Source organism: Chrysochloris asiatica, unplaced genomic scaffold (genome assembly GCF_000296735.1).
Source record: "Chrysochloris asiatica unplaced genomic scaffold, ChrAsi1.0 scaffold00059, whole genome shotgun sequence".
Taxonomy (NCBI): Eukaryota; Metazoa; Chordata; class Mammalia; order Afrosoricida; family Chrysochloridae; genus Chrysochloris; species Chrysochloris asiatica.
The window spans coordinates 4862881-4879727 of NW_006408577.1; the positions used below are offsets into that span (position 1 = coordinate 4862881).

A 16847-nucleotide genomic window follows, 5' to 3' on the forward strand; every position below is an offset into this window, starting at 1 on the left:
TATGGGGTCTCTATAAATCAGAACCAACTTGAAGGCATTTTAAAACAACAGTCATAGCACTTAAGTCCTCTTTTCAGTGACTTTTAAAATAAATTCCTATATGAATCATTATACCTACCATTCTTGTCAGCAGTATAAATATTTCACTCGTTGAAGCATCATTGCAAAGATACTAGTTCTTCATTCGTAACACTTTTAATTTCAGAAATACATAATATCCCCATGTAATGCATGAAGCTTAATCTGTAGTAATTATAGTAAATTCTTGATCACAAAGTTAGATTTCTAATTCATATAGTAAATGATCTGTTATGTGATAAGATCATATGCATTTTTACTTGGTTAAAGCCACTGATACATAACTATGTCACAGTAGCCATTTCTCTGTTGCAAACATAATTTAAATAATGATGCAGGTAATTGTTTTCAAATTACTTTGATATAGTAGTTATTTCTCTCTTTTTTTTTTATAGGCATTAACTGGACTGATTAATGTTGGCAGCGTAGACTGCCAACAATATCATTCCTTTTGTGCCCAAGAAAATGTTCACAAATATCCTGAGATAAGATTTTTTCCCCAAAAATCAAAGAAAGCTTATGAATATTAGTAAGTATTCTGTCAAGTTTTAAAGATACTTACTATAATTTTTATACAGATAACATTTAAAAGTAATGCTTATTAATTTAAAGTAACCCAAGAACTGTTTATTGGGAGTCGGCAGTATTGAAGATAGAGTATTTACTGAGCACTTAGAAGATCAAAACAAACAATAAGTACTCCCTAGTGGTAGCGTAGTGGTTACGAATCGGGCTGCGAACCGCAAGGTCAGCGGTTCAAAACTACCAGCCGCTCCGCGGGAGAAAGATGAGGCTTTCTACTCCCGTAAGGATTTACACCCTCGGAAACCCTGTACAGGGTCGCTATGGGTCGGACCCGACTCGACGGCACTTAACAACAACAACAAGTGGTTACAAAGGAGCTCTGGGTAGTGTAATGGTTACGAATCGGGCTGGGAACCGCAAGGTCAGCAGTTCAAAACTACCAGCTGTTCTGCGGGAGTAAGATGAGGCTTTCTGCTCCCATAAAGATTTACAGCCTGTTGCTAGGAGTTGGAATCGACTCCACGGCACACAACAAAAACAACAACAAGTGGTTACAAGGAGTCCTGGTGTGGCACTGTGGGCTAATGTATCAGACTGCAATATCATTTGAACTACAAGGTTGGTGTTTCAAGCTCACCAGCTGCTCCTTGGAAACCCAATACAGGGTCACTATGGGTCGGAATCGACTTGACGGCAGTTATCAACAACAACAGTGGTTACAAGTTGGACTGCTAACCTCAAGGTCAGCAGTTCGAAACTACCAGCTATTCCATGGGAGAAAAATGAGGTGTTCTGCTCCCGTAAAGATTTACAGCCTCAGAAACCCTGTGCAGGGTAACTATGAGTCAGAACCAACTCCACGGTACTTAACAACAACAACAACAACCCTTCAGTCTAATAGAGAACTGGACAAGCAGAGGAAGAACTGGCATTTATTACATTTCTACCTGATTTCAGGTATTACACTTGACATACATTATTCAGCCAGTTCATCCAAATACCCAGTGAGCTAGAATGTAATAAAGCAATACCCGTATTACAGATAAGTAAACAGATTCAAAGACATTAGACAATGTTCCCAGTCACACAGCTATTAAGATTTGAAGCTAGGGTGTGAACTCATATCTTTCCCAGTGTCCATGCTCTTTCTACATCATGTGATATTTAGGGTAAAAAGTCACATCCAAGGCAGAATATAATTAAAGTTACTGAAGAAGTAATAATGAGCTATGGACGTCAAAGAAGAAAGTAGTCACACTATTTCAGGAAACCGTGAAATGTAGCTCTTGAAGTGTTACCTGGGTTTTTTTAAATATGGGTAGGAACATAGTAGACTTTAACAGCCTGAGTAAAGATTAAGAAACTGAAGCCTCAGACATGGATGCTTTGTGGTTCTCGTAGATCTCTAGGAGATGTCTAGTGGTCAGGTCTAGAACTCAAACGGACAGCATGACTAAAGAAAAATATATTTGGGAAGCTATATAAACATTAGTTGTAGTGGGATCCATCTGAGAAGAAAGGTGCAAGTCAATTAAGCTTATTTAAATTCCTGTACTAAGATTGTTTTTGTATATATCCAGTGATAGAAAATACTACTTACACCTTACGTATTTTTCTTGCAGTAGCTACAATGGTTGGAATAGGGACGCATATTCCCTAAGAATCTGGGGTCTAGGGTGAGTAATTAGAATATGAATCACAGCCTAAATGCATTCAAAGCAACTTACCTTCCTCATGTCTTTAGCGTTTGTGGTGCTGTGGCTTTGGCGTTGATCTACTAATCACCGGTCACAGTTCAAAACCACCAGCTGCTCCTTGGCAGAAAGAAGATGGTGTCTGCTCTCAAAGATTTATAGTCTTAGAAGCCCTTTACAGGGTCACTCAGAGTCAGACTTGATTCAGTGGCAGTGATATGTCTGTAGTTAAATTTACTGTTAATTACTTGTTTTAGACTGTAACCTTTTTACAAAATCCTTAGTAAAAATCATTTTAATTTACTAAAATATATTGCTATGTTTTGTTACATTGTCATACTTTGATTGTCATTTTTAACTTGGAAAGCCTTGAAATACTACATTGTAGATACTTTTTAAATATATATATAAAATTGAAGAACATTTTTATCATTTTTCACAGATTTTTACCTCAAGCCTCTGTAGATCTGACACCTCAGACTTTCAATGAAAAAGTTTTACAGGGGAAAAATCACTGGGTGGTTGATTTCTATGCTCCATGGTGTGGACCTTGTCAAAATTTTGCTCCAGAATTTGAACTCTTGGCTAGGGTAAGGCTTGTCTGTCTACTTAAAAAAGTTGAATCTCGTGTGTGTGTTACAGTTAGATAAAACATTGTAAATCTGTAATTCTTCTTTTTTTAAAATTGTTTTCTCTGAATTTTTGAAACTTCCATTCCTATGACTAATATTGGCAGTAAATTATTTTCCTCTTTATTCAAGCTTTTAGCAGTAGTCTTCTCTACCTTCTTGGTGACATCATCTGCCTAACCATTAAAGCCAGAAGTCTCGCTGTACACTACCAATCCTCCACTGCCCTGCAGGCAGTCACTAGATCCTAGCAGTTCTGTCTCTTAAATGTCTTTCAAATCTGCCTTGTTCTCCCCATCTTTGCAGTTAGTTTGTATGCGCAAACCTTCATCATCCTATACTTCCTATATTTGTTTCACACTGCAGTCTACCTTCTTTAGTGCTGCCCTGGTGATCTTTCTAAAATAATGCTTTCTTGAGTTTCCTATTAAATAAGTTTCTTGACACATATCACTGATATCAGATCTCCCAACCTGACCCATCCTACCTTTTCAGCTTTATCACATACCACCTCACACCTGACACTTCAGGCATGTCAGACTACTCCACATTCTCTGAACATGACACTCTGTTTCACCCATAATTACTTGCTGCTCTCTCTCTCAAATGCCCTTTCCTACCTGAATATTCTGATTTCTATTACCTTCATCCTGCATCGCAGCTCAAATGAACTTATGTGTTCTCTGCCCTTCTCGATTAACCAGTGCCACCTTAGTGTCTTGTACCCATTCGTATGTATGCTTAAACAGTGCATGCTATTTATTTACATAGCTGTTTCTTCTACAAAACTATGAGCTTCTTGAGGGCAAGGTCAATATCTTGTCTATCTTTGTACTTCCAGTGACTAACTCAGTGAATTAAACAATACAGAGTTTTTTTTCTTTCTGTCTGTCACAGCAGCCCATTAGTGACCTCATCTAGGCCACTACATGTATAAAAGTCATTAGACTGAGTGAGGTAGCACCAGTTCCACCGTACCCAAACAGAAGGGAAGCATCCCAAACTGAGAATTTTTCACTAAAGAGATCCAAAGCGCCTATACGCCATAGGATTGTTTTTGTTATTGACTTAAGAGGCTATGCATTCTTTCTACTTATTTTATCTTCTTATACTTCCCTTTTCTCTAACCATTCTAACAAAATGTTTTATTTTCTCATCCCTCATGTATTGAAATCAGCATGGTTTTGTATTTTTTAATGTATATTTTGAATATTAATTTTAAAAATTATTAAACATGTAAAATATCGTTCATCAAATATATCATAAGCTCCAAGTGAGATGCATTTTGCCAAATACTGAGACTACAAATTCAAAAAGATGAATGTTCCATGTTTTGAAGATTTAATCTGGTGGGAGACTAAAAATGCAAATAAACATATAAAGAGGGCTTCAAAAAGTTTGTGGAAAAATTCCATTATCTTTTATTCCACTTTACCACAAACTTTTTGAAGCCCCTCATAATAGTGAAACAATGCAATTGCCCCAGTGAAATTAGCAACGGGAGCATGAGAAAAAGAAGTTCAAAGTTGTGCCACATAGAAACAAAAGGCTGTGCAGAAAAAGGTAATGTTTGAGGTAAGGATTACAATATGACTAGGAGTTTACCAGTTGAAAGAAGTGACTGGAAAACATGCCAAGCAGAGAAGAAGAGAACAAGTAATGTTCAAGATCTCTACTCTTACTTAGTCCAGTTTTATCAGACTTAAAAGTACAGAAGGGGCATAGCAAAAGCTGAATGAAGCTCAATAGCATAACAAAAAGGAGAAGGTTTGGTCCTTTTTCTCACACAACTCACACTGTAAACTCTACCTCAGTGGTTTCGTACAAGTCAGAATGTATTCTTTATATCAGCATTTTAAGTGCTGTCAGTTTGGTCCCCACCTCTTGACAACCCCATGCACACCAGGATCAGACCTTGTGATCTTCAGGGTTTTAATTGTTAGCTGTTTTTTTGGAAGCAGTTCACCAGATTTTTCTTCTTATTCTGGAAACTTGTTCAGCATAAGCAGTATAGGAGATCTGTGGAGTGATGGTATGGCACACTCTAGGATAAGCACCAGACTGCTACCCACTGCATCAGAAGTTCAAACCCACCAGTTGCTCCTCAGAAACCCTATACAAGTCAAAACTGACTCAACGGCAGTTAACAACACAGGGCATGGTATTTTAGAAAGAATATTGGATAGATTAGACAAGGGCTAATAGGCCAGAGAAAGTTATATAAAACAAAACCAGTGTGGTGTCATCTTATACATAATTTAAAATATAAATAAACTAATACACAAACATTTTAGAAGAGACATAAGAACTAATGAACACTTGTAGATTTGCTGGTCGTCAGTATGAATGTATTTATATGTGCACATACACATACGTACTTGAGAACTTAGCTTTGCTGGTAGCCCTAGAACAAGTTAATCTGCCTGTTGCACACCCCAACCTTAACGGACAAAATTAGAGGCAATTTCAAATGTAATTATTCTGAAGTAAGGGAAGTTGCTAGTTTAAGCAAAAATTAAGGCAGTAGTGATAAAAAGAAGGGGACAAATATAAGAGATTTAAGAATAAAAATATTGGGGAATTTTGGTAGATAAGGGAGAAGTGGAATCTAGGATGACCCTAGTTCCTAGCTTGAACAGTGAAGGAATAGAAGGATGAGCCACTCTGTGGAATGGTTTCATTGTAAACATGTTGTATTTGAAATGCTTTGGAGCATCCAGCTACCACAAGCCTGTGCCTAGTTGACTGTGGAACTGAGGAAAGAGGTGGGAATCATTACTATGTAGTTACATTAAATCTCCCTGAGAGAAGGTTCATAGTGAGAAATTTGAACTCTGGATGTTATAATTTGATGGACAAAATAAAGAAGGAAGAGAACCCCATGCTGAAAAATGAACAGCAAGAGAGGTAAAAGAGCTAAGAGAAAATTAGTGACATAAATGCCAAGAAAGAAAAAAGAGAGGTCACAATGCCGGGTGGCCATTAAGAAAACTGAGCAGTGTCTGTTCAATTTGGCCAGATGGAGATTATTGGTGATGTTAGAACAGTAAGAACAAAAGCCAGACTATGATATGTTAATAAATGAGTAGAGTAGATGATGAGCAAATAGTAAAAGAATAGACTACTGCTCAGAAGAGGTGGGGAGGGGAAACAACAGGGCACTAGCTAAAGGAAAACCAGTCAAGGAAAATTTCCTGATTTTGATTCTAAGGACCTCTGATGGCACTGGATATGCATTGGGCTGCTAACTGTAAGTCTGGTAATTCAAACCCACCAGATGCTTCTCAGGAGAAAGAAGAGGCTGCCTGCTTCTATAAAGATTTATAGTCTTGGAAACTAGTTTCTACGTAGTCGCCATGAGTCAGAATCGACTTAATGATAGTGATTTTTTTTATTCATATAAACTTAGAAGAGGGCAAGAGTCCTGACAGAAAAGACTGGAGAATGTAGGTCGAGGATTCCGCCTTTCTCAAGATCCAGAAGGCTGTTTCAGCAAGCGGGGTCAGAAAAGGAAGAAGGGTAAAGGTAGGAACAGACGTTTGTGGCTATGATGGGCAAACGTGTGGGTAACAAGAACAAGGAAGTTAAAGTGGTTCAACATGAAGCTTCTCGCTTTTCGTGGTAAAGCAAAGGAGATTTTTATCTACTTTTGGAGAGGTGCTGCTGGGTAAAGAGGCATAAGGAGCTAGGAAAAAATTGAAAACTCTTGTTTAAATAAGAATTAAAACATAAAGTTTATAACATACCTAAACCTTAGGTTTATAAGATTATAAATCTTTAGTATGCTGGCTTTGTGGTTGCCAAAATAATTTATGTTTAAGGGGTAATAAATAGCAAACTATGTTTCTCTTTTCAGATGATTAAAGGAAAAGTGAAAGCTGGAAAAGTCGACTGTCAGGCTTATGCTCAAACATGCCAGAAAGCTGGTATCAGAGCCTACCCAACTGTTAAGTTTTTTCCCTATGAGAGAGCAAAGGTATGTGCAGGTTTTCTCACATTGATTCCCTGTCAAAAGGAGATTTGCCTTTTTCTAATTTCTTCTCCCTTTGTCAATTTTTATGTTGTAGCATATTAATGAAACAAACTTCTACTTATTTACATATATAAGGAAGCTTCCAAAGATTTATGGACAAATTCTGTTATCTTTAAATTCCAGTTTTCTAAAAATTTTTTGAAGCTGCCTCATATATCTAGTGATCTTAAAAGGCTTTTTAATCTCATCGTTGACATAATCTCAACTGAAAATTTTTATACTCATGAGTAAAAATCATACTAGTAAAAGGCATGTTAAAACCTTATACAGGGTCGCAGTGATTTTCTTTGGGTTGTGGAATGCAACATAATAACTGAAGTTTTGTATTTCCTACTTTTTATAGAATTAATATATGTTACTTGCATAATCCACTTTTTTCTCCTTGAAAATAAAACAATTAGTAATACTTTTTAAAATATCCTATCTATGAATCTACCTCAATAAATAAAGGGAAAAAGAAGGATAGAGTGAAAGGAAAGGAAAGGAAAAACAATTTACTATTTCTTCCAACTCCCCAAATAAACTTCAAATTGTTCAGTTGATTGATTGGTTGTTGGTGGTTCCATTTTAAATATCTGCAAGGAGAGTTGTTTCTTCTCTTACATCTGGTTGTTTCTTTTCCCAGAAATTACTGTACTCTGCCATCTGAGCCTGCTCCCAAGTAAAATTCATTCTCCCATCAATTTTTGTTCTCCTAAATTTTATCGCTAATCATTATTCCCTACTTTCTAATAAAATGAAAAACTAAAAAGTGAAATGAAAATTTATTTATGTAAATATACATACAAACACACATTCATATAAACTTAGAAGAGGGCAAGAGTCCTGACAGGAAAGACTGGAGAATGTAGGTCGAGGATTCAGCCTGTCTCAAGATCCAGAAGGCTATTTCAGCATGTGTGTGTGTGTATGTATGTATATATATATAAATTCTCATTTCACTTTTTAGGTTTCCACACTGTCAGGGTGTGGCACTGTGGATTAATACTCTGGGCTGTAAAGTCATTGGAACTGCAATGTTGGCGGTTCAAGCTCACCAGCCACTCCTCAGAAACCTTATACAGGGTCGCTGTAGATTGGAACTGACTCAACAGCACTTAACAACAACAAATATACACACATGTATATTTGTGAATGTGTAAATCTCACCTCTTTAAAATATAGGTAATTTGGTTTGTTGCATATTGATAGCGTGATGCCATTTTAGAACTTCAGATTTGCCCATTGTAAATACTTTGAGTCTTAAAACACTACCTTAGTACAATAAAAGCTGCAATACACTAAGAGACCTTTCTTGTGTGATTTTGCAGAAACCACTCTCTGTGGACTTCAGTTCACTAATTTATTAAGCAATGAGTTTGGTGTATATCACCTGTTGTTGTTGTTGTTGTTAAGTGCCATCGAGTCGGGTCCGACCCATAGCGACCCTGTACAGGGTTTCCGAGGGTGTAAATCTTTACAGGAGTAGAAAGCGTCATCGTTCTCCCGCGGAGCGGCTGGTAGTTTCAAACCGCTGACCTTAAGGTTCGCAGCCTGATTCGTAACCACTACGCTACCAGAGCTCCTGTAAGAACTCTTAATTCTGGCATTCCATGAAGATGGAATGAATCTAAGAAAAATCGAAATGGTCAAAACGAAATGGAACACATAACATCTATAGCCTAGTGAACTGAAATAGACTGGTATTGGCCATTTTGAATCTGACAATCACAAGGTTTACTATGCTGAGAATGACAGAATGAAGAGGAATGGTGTCACTTTTATCATCAAAAAGAACATATCAAGATCCGTCTTAAAGTGCAACACTGTCTGTGATAGGCTAATATCCATATGCCTACAAGGAAGACCAATTAGTACCACTATTACTCAAATTTATATACTAACCACTAAAGCCACTGATGATGAAATTGAAATTCTGCAACGTTTTCAGTCTGAAATTGATCAAACATGCACTCAGGATGTATTGATAATTACTGGTGATTAGAATGCAAAAGTTGGAAACAAAGAGACAGGATCTGTAGTTGGAAAATATAGCATAGGTGATAGAAACGATGCTGGAGATGGCATGATAGAATTTTGCAAGACCAGTGACTTACTTGTTCATTGCAAATACCTTTTTTAAACAACATTAAAGATGACTGTGCATATGGACCTCTCCAGGTGGAATATACAGAAATTAATTTGACTACATCTGTGGAAAGCAGTGGTAGAAAAGTGCCATATCATCAGCCAAAACAAGGCTAGGGGCAGATTGTGGAACACATCATCAATTACTCATATGCAAGTTAAGGCTGATGCTGAAGAAAATTTTGAAAGTCCACAAGACCCAAAATATGACCTTGAACATATCCCATTTGAATTTCAAAATCTGAATAACAGAGTTGATGCATTAGACACTAAAGACTGAAGACCAGAAGAATTGTGGGATGACATAAAGGACACCATACAGGAAGAAAGCAAAAAGGAAGACAAGAAAGAAGGAAAAGACCAAAATGGATGTCAGAGGAGACTGATACTTGTTCTCCAGTGTAGAGATGCTAAAGCAAATGAAAGAAATGAGGAGGTAAAAGAGCTAAACAGAAAGTTTCAAAGATCAGCTCAAGAATACAGAGTCAAATATTGTAATGAAATGTGCAAAGACCTGAAATTAGAAAACCAAAAGGAAAGAAAATACTCAGTATTTCTCAGGCTGAGAGAAATGAGGAAAAAATTCAGGCCTCAACTTGCAATATTGAAGGACTCTATGGACGAAATACTGAATGGTGCAGAAAGGTTCTAAAGAAGATGGAAGATATACACAGAGTCACTATACCAAAAAGAAATGGTCAATGTTCAGCCATTTCAAGAGGTAGCTTATGATCAAGAGACAATGATACTGAAAATAGAAGTCCAAGGTACATTGAATGCATTGGCAAAGAACAAGGCATCAGCAGTTGATGGAATGCAAATTGAAATCTTTCAACAAATTGATGTGGCACTAGAGGCATTCATCTATGCCAAGAAATTTGGAAAACAACTACCTGCCTACTGACTGGAAGAGACCCATATGTGTGCCCATTTCAAAGACCCGATGTAATGCAGAAATCATCAGACAATATCATTTATAACACATGCAAGTAAAATCTTGCTAAAGAGTATACAAAAACAGCTGCAGTCATACACTGACAGAGAACTTCCAGAGGTTCAAGCTGGATTCAGAAGAGGATGTGGAACGAGGTATATCATTGCTGATGTCAGGAGAATAGCGGAAAGGTGTTTACCTGTGCTTTATTGACTATGTAAAGGCTTTCAATTATGTGGATCGTGACAGGCTATGGACAGCCTTGAGGAGAATGAGTATTCCGGGACATTTAATTGTACTCATGAGGAAGCTACATAGACCAACAGGCAGTTGTTTGAACAAAACCAAGGAATGCTGAATAGTTTAAAATTAGGAAAGGTATGCGCCAGTGTTGTATTCTTTCATAATAATGTATTCAGTCTGTATGTTACATAAATACATTTTTAGTGATGATTTTTGTATTTGTCCAGAAATGATCTTTAAAAGAAAAAAAAAAAAAAGCTATATCTTAAGAACATTCTTGCTCTGTAAGATAAGCACTGGACTGCTAATCACAAGGTCAACAGTTGAAACCCACCAGTCACTCTATGGAAACCTCAAAAAGGGTTACTATGAGTTGGAACCAACCCAAACTCACCAGCTGCTCCTCGGAAACCCTATACAGGGTGCTGTGAGTCGGAACCGACTCACCAGCACTTAACATAAAGAACAAAATTCAGAGAGTATAAGAACTTTAAGCAGAGCCTGAGTATTCATTCCTTTTGTATCCGAAGCTATGTTTTCCAATTTTCTAAACAACTGAGAAAATGGGTGGCATCAATACAGGGTCATTTTAAGGTAGGATGATGTTAGGGAAGTGTCATAACAAGCTGTCATAGAATTAGCCACTCTATTGTGTGAAGGCTTGTTGTTAAGTGCCATCGAGTCGGTTCCGACCCATAGTGACCCTGAACAGGGTTTCCTGTTCCCATAAAGACTAAGTCTTTATGGGAGCAGAAAGCCTTATCTTTCTCCCTCGGAGCAGCTAGTAGTTTCAAATTGCAGAATTTGTGGTTTGCATCCCAATTCGTAACCACTACACTACCAGAGCTCCTTTTAAGTGAGCTCTGGTGTATTTAAAAAGTTGACATTTTCTATCATGAGCATTCCAGAGTACAAACTTAGGGCCCAAAATATGCCTGTCCAAACTGAAAGACCAGGAATGACATCTAGAAGTCCAAACTGGATTGGAAAGTAGAAGCAGAATAATGAGTGGTAAAATAGTCTATTGTGTGTTAGATACAAACATCAGTACACAAAAATAAAATCTTAGCATACATTTGGAGTACCAGGGTTCATACCAAGTATTCTGTAATTGGTGTCTCCAGATTCAGAATAGAATGGTCTAGGTGTATTCATCTGCACCATTTCTTGCTTTTCAGGCATCTTTATGCTGTGGGTGAGAACTAGAATATATATAATTAATTAAGTTAAAGAGCGAGCCTGCCAACTACATCTCTTGACATTGTTGGAGTTGGTCTAGGTTTTATCAGTGCCAATGATGATTGTATTAAAATGACTTCAGTCCTCTAGGAACATCTTATCTTAAACAAAATAGATGTTTTCAGGTATTTTGAGTTTGAAAACAAGTATTTTTCCCAAAGAATTATTCTACATGTTCCCTTAACAACATTAATAGTTATTTCAGGTATAACATGCGTAAACTGTTCTTATGCAGCATTACACATTTCTCTGAAGGAATTTGCATTTCAGTCAACAAAGTTTGGGGGATTTAAAGACATCTTTAAGGCAGACTTAGTTCTTCACCAAATGGAAATGCCTTGTTTTCATTAAATACATAAACAGATTGTTAAAAGAGTGTTTTTCATTTCAGAGAAATATTTGGGGAGAGCAAATAGATGTTAGAGATGCAAAAGAGATTGCTGCCTTAATAGATGAAAAATTGGAAACTCTACAAAGTCAAATAAAGAGAAATAAGGTAAGGACTAAGACTATAGCTGACTTTGATAAAAATTATCAAACTTCATTCTTATTATTCATTACATGTGTCAAGCAAGTGAAACGAACCTTCAAAAATAATAAAATACTTGGAAATTTCTACTTTGGAAAATGTGACCTTTAGACACTGAAATGCTTAGAATTTTGGACAAGTAAAACCCATTTAACTAAAAGTAGTTACTATGGTTATAAATTATTTTAACTTTGCTGTTACTGTTAAGTGCTGTCAAGTCGATTCTGACTCATTAACAACCCTGTAAAGGATTTCCGAGACTTTAAATGTTTGAGGGAACAGAAAGCCTCATCTTTCTCCTGAGGAGTGGTGGCTGGTGGGCTCAAACCACAGACCTTGTGGTTCACTGTCCAGTGCTTATCCTACAGAGTCACCTTGCTTAGGAATAAATATACTGAAACCTAATAACACATTGAATAGCAAACATCATTTTGTTTTCGGTATTGTTGTTAAAGTGCCATCAAGTCAGTTATAACTCATAGCAACCCTGTATAGGTGTCCGAAGAGTAGCTTATGTGTTTGAACTGCCGACCTTGCTTTTCAAACCGATCTTGTGGTCCAGTGCTTATCCTACAGCACCACACTAAGACTCCATTCTCAGTATAGGGAGGATATATCGGGCCCTATAGTCATCTTTACTTGTCCTTGAATTTTTAAGCTGTCAAGAAGCAGTGCAGATTCTCTCTTACCATTTCCTTAAGACTGGCAGTTCAGTTTTCACTTTTAAAAATCAGTGTCATTCTAAGGCACACTTAGAAACAGTCCAAAGAGTCCATGAATGTTTGAGTACTTTCTAAATGGAATTAAAACAATCACATGTGAGCTTATGGGATTCTTCCTTAGTGGATCTATAGGAGAAGCACTGGACTACTAACCTCAAGGTTGATAGTTCAACCCCACCAGCTGCTCCTCTGGAGAAAAATGAGGCTTTCTGCTTCATAAAGATTTACAGCCTTGGAAACACTACCTATTTAGGGTCACTGAGTCAGAATTGACTGTAGTAGTAGAAATGGCAGTGGGAAGGCAGGACGGAAAGCAGCCCCACCTCAAGAAGAGCTAGCAAAATCTGACTTTCTAGAACCAACCGTAGGAGTATATAGGTTCTGCTGGGAGACAGTTAACTAGTGCAGATTCCTATTACCTTACAGCCTGCTTTGAGAATTATTTTATCCAAATATAAGAGGTAGGGATGAGTCGGGGGTTTTTTTTGGTTCCAGTAAACAAATATTTTTTCTAATGTTTTGGTTACGTTAGTTTTCTCAATATACTGTCTATTTTGAAATTGTGGCTTTTATTTCAGGTTAAACATTTGAAATACAATACAATATTAGTCATTAACATTAGTCATTAACCAGCATTTTGTATAGCAAGAATTAAGTTAAAGAGTCTCCCAAATATGTCTTTGAAAGTATGTAAAACTGTAATTGTTAGTATCTGCTACGGGCAGGTAACAGCTATGAGACACACACGTACCCCTCACGTGCAGTTGTTATAACTAGACAAGGTGTATGTCATGTATTGATCCAATAATAATAATATTATTTTTTAAAGGTTAAATATCAGTTAGTTTATATTCGCTTGTCTTGTTTTTAACATTATAAATTCATGCTTATTCCTTCCTGTTTTGACTGTTTTTTACAATATTACAGGATGAACTTTGATGATGTTGCAAATGTAAAAACTTGAAAGAAAAAGAAATTCTGACATGACATCAGAGGCCTCTTTCATATTAATGGTGGGAAAGAAATGAACATTATCTGGGACTTATGATTGCACTGCCTAACTTCTGTACAACATTGATATAAATCAGGGGTCTGCAAATTTTTTTTCTGTAAAGAGCCAGATCATAAATATTTTAGAGTATATAGACCATATGTGGTCTCTGTCACATATTCTTAAGTAGGTTTTATTTTGTTATGTATTTTAGCAATCCATTTTTTAAATGTAAAAACCATTCTTAGCTTGGTACTGTACAAAAACAGTCCATAGGTCGAATGCACGCTATGGACCATAGATTTCTGACTCCTGGATATATAAGGTTCAAACATGAACCCACTCTGCTGTATACATACTTGTCTAAGATGTGCAAATTGGGCTTTTTCACTTACGGTTTTATGTTGTCCTTAAAAAGGACAACTTGTTCTTTATTAGTCACCAGGTTTTCTAAAAAAGCTTCTCTCTGGCCGTGTCTTTCATGTGAGAAACACACAGTGTGGAAAAATAAACAGATACCCTATTTTCATGTTATAGTGAAAAGACTCTTTGTTTTCTTTCTTTTTAAAAGCTGAAGAATTGCTTTTTATTTGAGTAAAAAAATTACTACAGTAAGTATTAAAATCCTCTAAATTGCTATAGCATTCAGAAAAACTTGAGAAAAAAATTTAGTTATTAACAGTTCACTGTAGAGTACCCCAAATATGTAAAATATTTTGAGTTCTATATATTTTTTTATTATAAATTGAGTGAAGGTTTACAAACAAGATCATCAGTTCTACATTCAGTAAGTCATACACTTTGTTTCATCTCAGCGATTGCAATCCCTCCAAGCAGCAACAGTTATCCCATTTCCTCCATGTGCTTCCTATTTCTATTCTACCTACCTTCCCATCCCTTCTCAACTTGGTCCTTAAGTAAATGTTGCCCTTTTGATTTTGAATGATTGACCATTAGATGGTGAACATACCTTATTAGTGTTGTACCCCCTATATACCTATCTGCTGTTTGACCAAAAATTGGGCCACGAATATGAGTTCCTTCCAGACTTGAAGGGTGGACGAGAACCTTAGTCTTGGGTTCCTCCAGTCTCTTTCTGACCAGTAAGCCCAATCTTTCTTTTATACTTTTGAGTTTTGTTCCACATTTTCTCCCACTATATCCAGGACCTTCTGGTGTAATCCCTTTCAAAGCAGTTGGTAGTGGTAGCCAGGTGCCATCTACTTCTTCTGGTCTCAGAGTCATGGAGACTGATGTTCACACATTCCATTAGTCCATTGAACTAATACCAAGCATCTTCCATTCTCATCACTCTTCTTTCTTCCACATATGGAGAGACTAACAGTTGTACCTTAGATGGCCATTCATGAGCTTTTAAGTTCACAGATGCTACTCACCAAAGTGGATATAGAACACTGTCTTTTGTGGACCTTTTCCTTCTTTCTTGTCTTAATGACTTTTTGCTTTCTTCATGTATGATGTTGTTGATGTCATCCCACAACTCTTCTGGTCTTCGGTCTTTAGTGTTTAATATATCAAATCTTGGATCGTAAGTTATGGACAACATTGTGAAGTATGAGTATCACGGAACACTTAATTGTGCTCATGAGGAATCTGTAAATGGACCAAGAGACAGTTGTTCGAACAGAACATGGAAACACTGAATGGCACCTAACAACAAACAACACAAAACAAAAGAGAACTAATATTAGACTAAGAGCCCATCTCTCAACAGAAACCATGCAGTCAAGAAGACAATGGAATAACATATATAAAACTCTGAAAGTAGCAATTTGCCAACCAAGAATCATATTCAGCAAAACTCATTAACTATGTCGGCAAAATTAGGTTATTTTCAGGCAAATTAAAATCATTTCAACAAGTTGAAAGAATTTATAAAAATCATGCCTTAATAAAACCGTACATATAAAAACATTACAAAATTTACTAAAAGGAATTCTTTGGACTGAAAAAAACAATCTGAGACTAACATAGGACAGTATTACCTAGTTTCTACCCAAAAGAAAACATCTATAGTACTGAAAAGAAAACAAAAGATAGCAGTTGTAACAACATATATGCAAAAACCATTAAGACAAGGGAATAATTACTAGTTACTTTCCAAATGAAGAGGAAATCAAATAGATTTCAAGAAAACTAAAACCTAACTGTAATCCTAAAACCTAGACCGAGGCTTACTTCTAGTCCTAGTCCAACCCCAACTCTCACCCCTAACACTAACCCTAAACATAACCCTTAAAATAAACGGAAGTCCTAGACCTAGCCAAGACTTAACCACAGTTCCAGCCATAACCCTCACTCCTTCTAGTTACCCCACCCTAGAAAAAACATTTTAAATATATACATAAATATAGGTGTGTGTGTGTTAAGTGCCATTGAGTTGGTACCAACCCATAGCAACCCTGTATAGGGTTTCCAAGGAACAACTGGTGAGCTTGAACTGCATACATTGTGGGTCAAACCAACTGCCATCTAGTGCATTAACCCACGGTGCCACACCAGGAATATATATATATGTGTGTGTGTGTTTCCAAGGGTTCCCAAGGAGCAGCTGGTGAGTGTGAACTGCCAACCTTACAATTCAAATTGATCTTGAGGCCTAGTGCTTATCCTATGGCACCATACTGGTGGTGGTTATGTGCTGTGGAGTCAGTTCCGACCCATAGCAACCCTGTATAGGGTTTCCAAGGCTATAAATCTTTACAGGAGCAGAAAGCTCCATCTTTCTCCTGTGGAACAGCTGGTAGTGTCGAACTGCTGACCTTAAGGTTCACAGCCCGATTCACTAGGCTACCAGAGCTCCTTATGGCACCATACTAGGACTCCACATTTCATCATATGTTCATCATATGTTGTTAGTGCTATCGAATCACTTGTGACCCAGTGACCCTGTATAGGGTTTCCTAGGAGTAGCTGATGAGCTTTAACCATTGACTATTGTTGTTGTTGTCAGGTGCCATCGAGTTGGAACCGACTCATAGCGATCCCATGCACAGCAGAATGAAACAATGTCCGATCCTGGGCCAACCTCACTACCGCCGCCACACTTGACGCCATCAATGATGTCACCTGGCTGATCCAT

At 37.1% G+C, this 16847-nt stretch overlaps 1 protein-coding gene across 1 annotated transcript in view; it reads left to right on the forward strand.

The window, feature by feature from the left end:
- The window catches only part of DNAJC10 (DnaJ (Hsp40) homolog, subfamily C, member 10), a 110078-nt gene that overhangs the window by 39501 nt on the left and 53730 nt on the right, over positions 1-16847 (forward strand). Inside the window, exons 16-20 of the mRNA XM_006864060.1 lie at positions 474-607; positions 2226-2279; positions 2740-2887; positions 6783-6902; positions 11894-11998. Coding sequence (XP_006864122.1) covers positions 474-607; positions 2226-2279; positions 2740-2887; positions 6783-6902; positions 11894-11998 — 561 coding nt within the window. The remainder of the gene's footprint in view (positions 1-473; positions 608-2225; positions 2280-2739; positions 2888-6782; positions 6903-11893; positions 11999-16847) is intronic.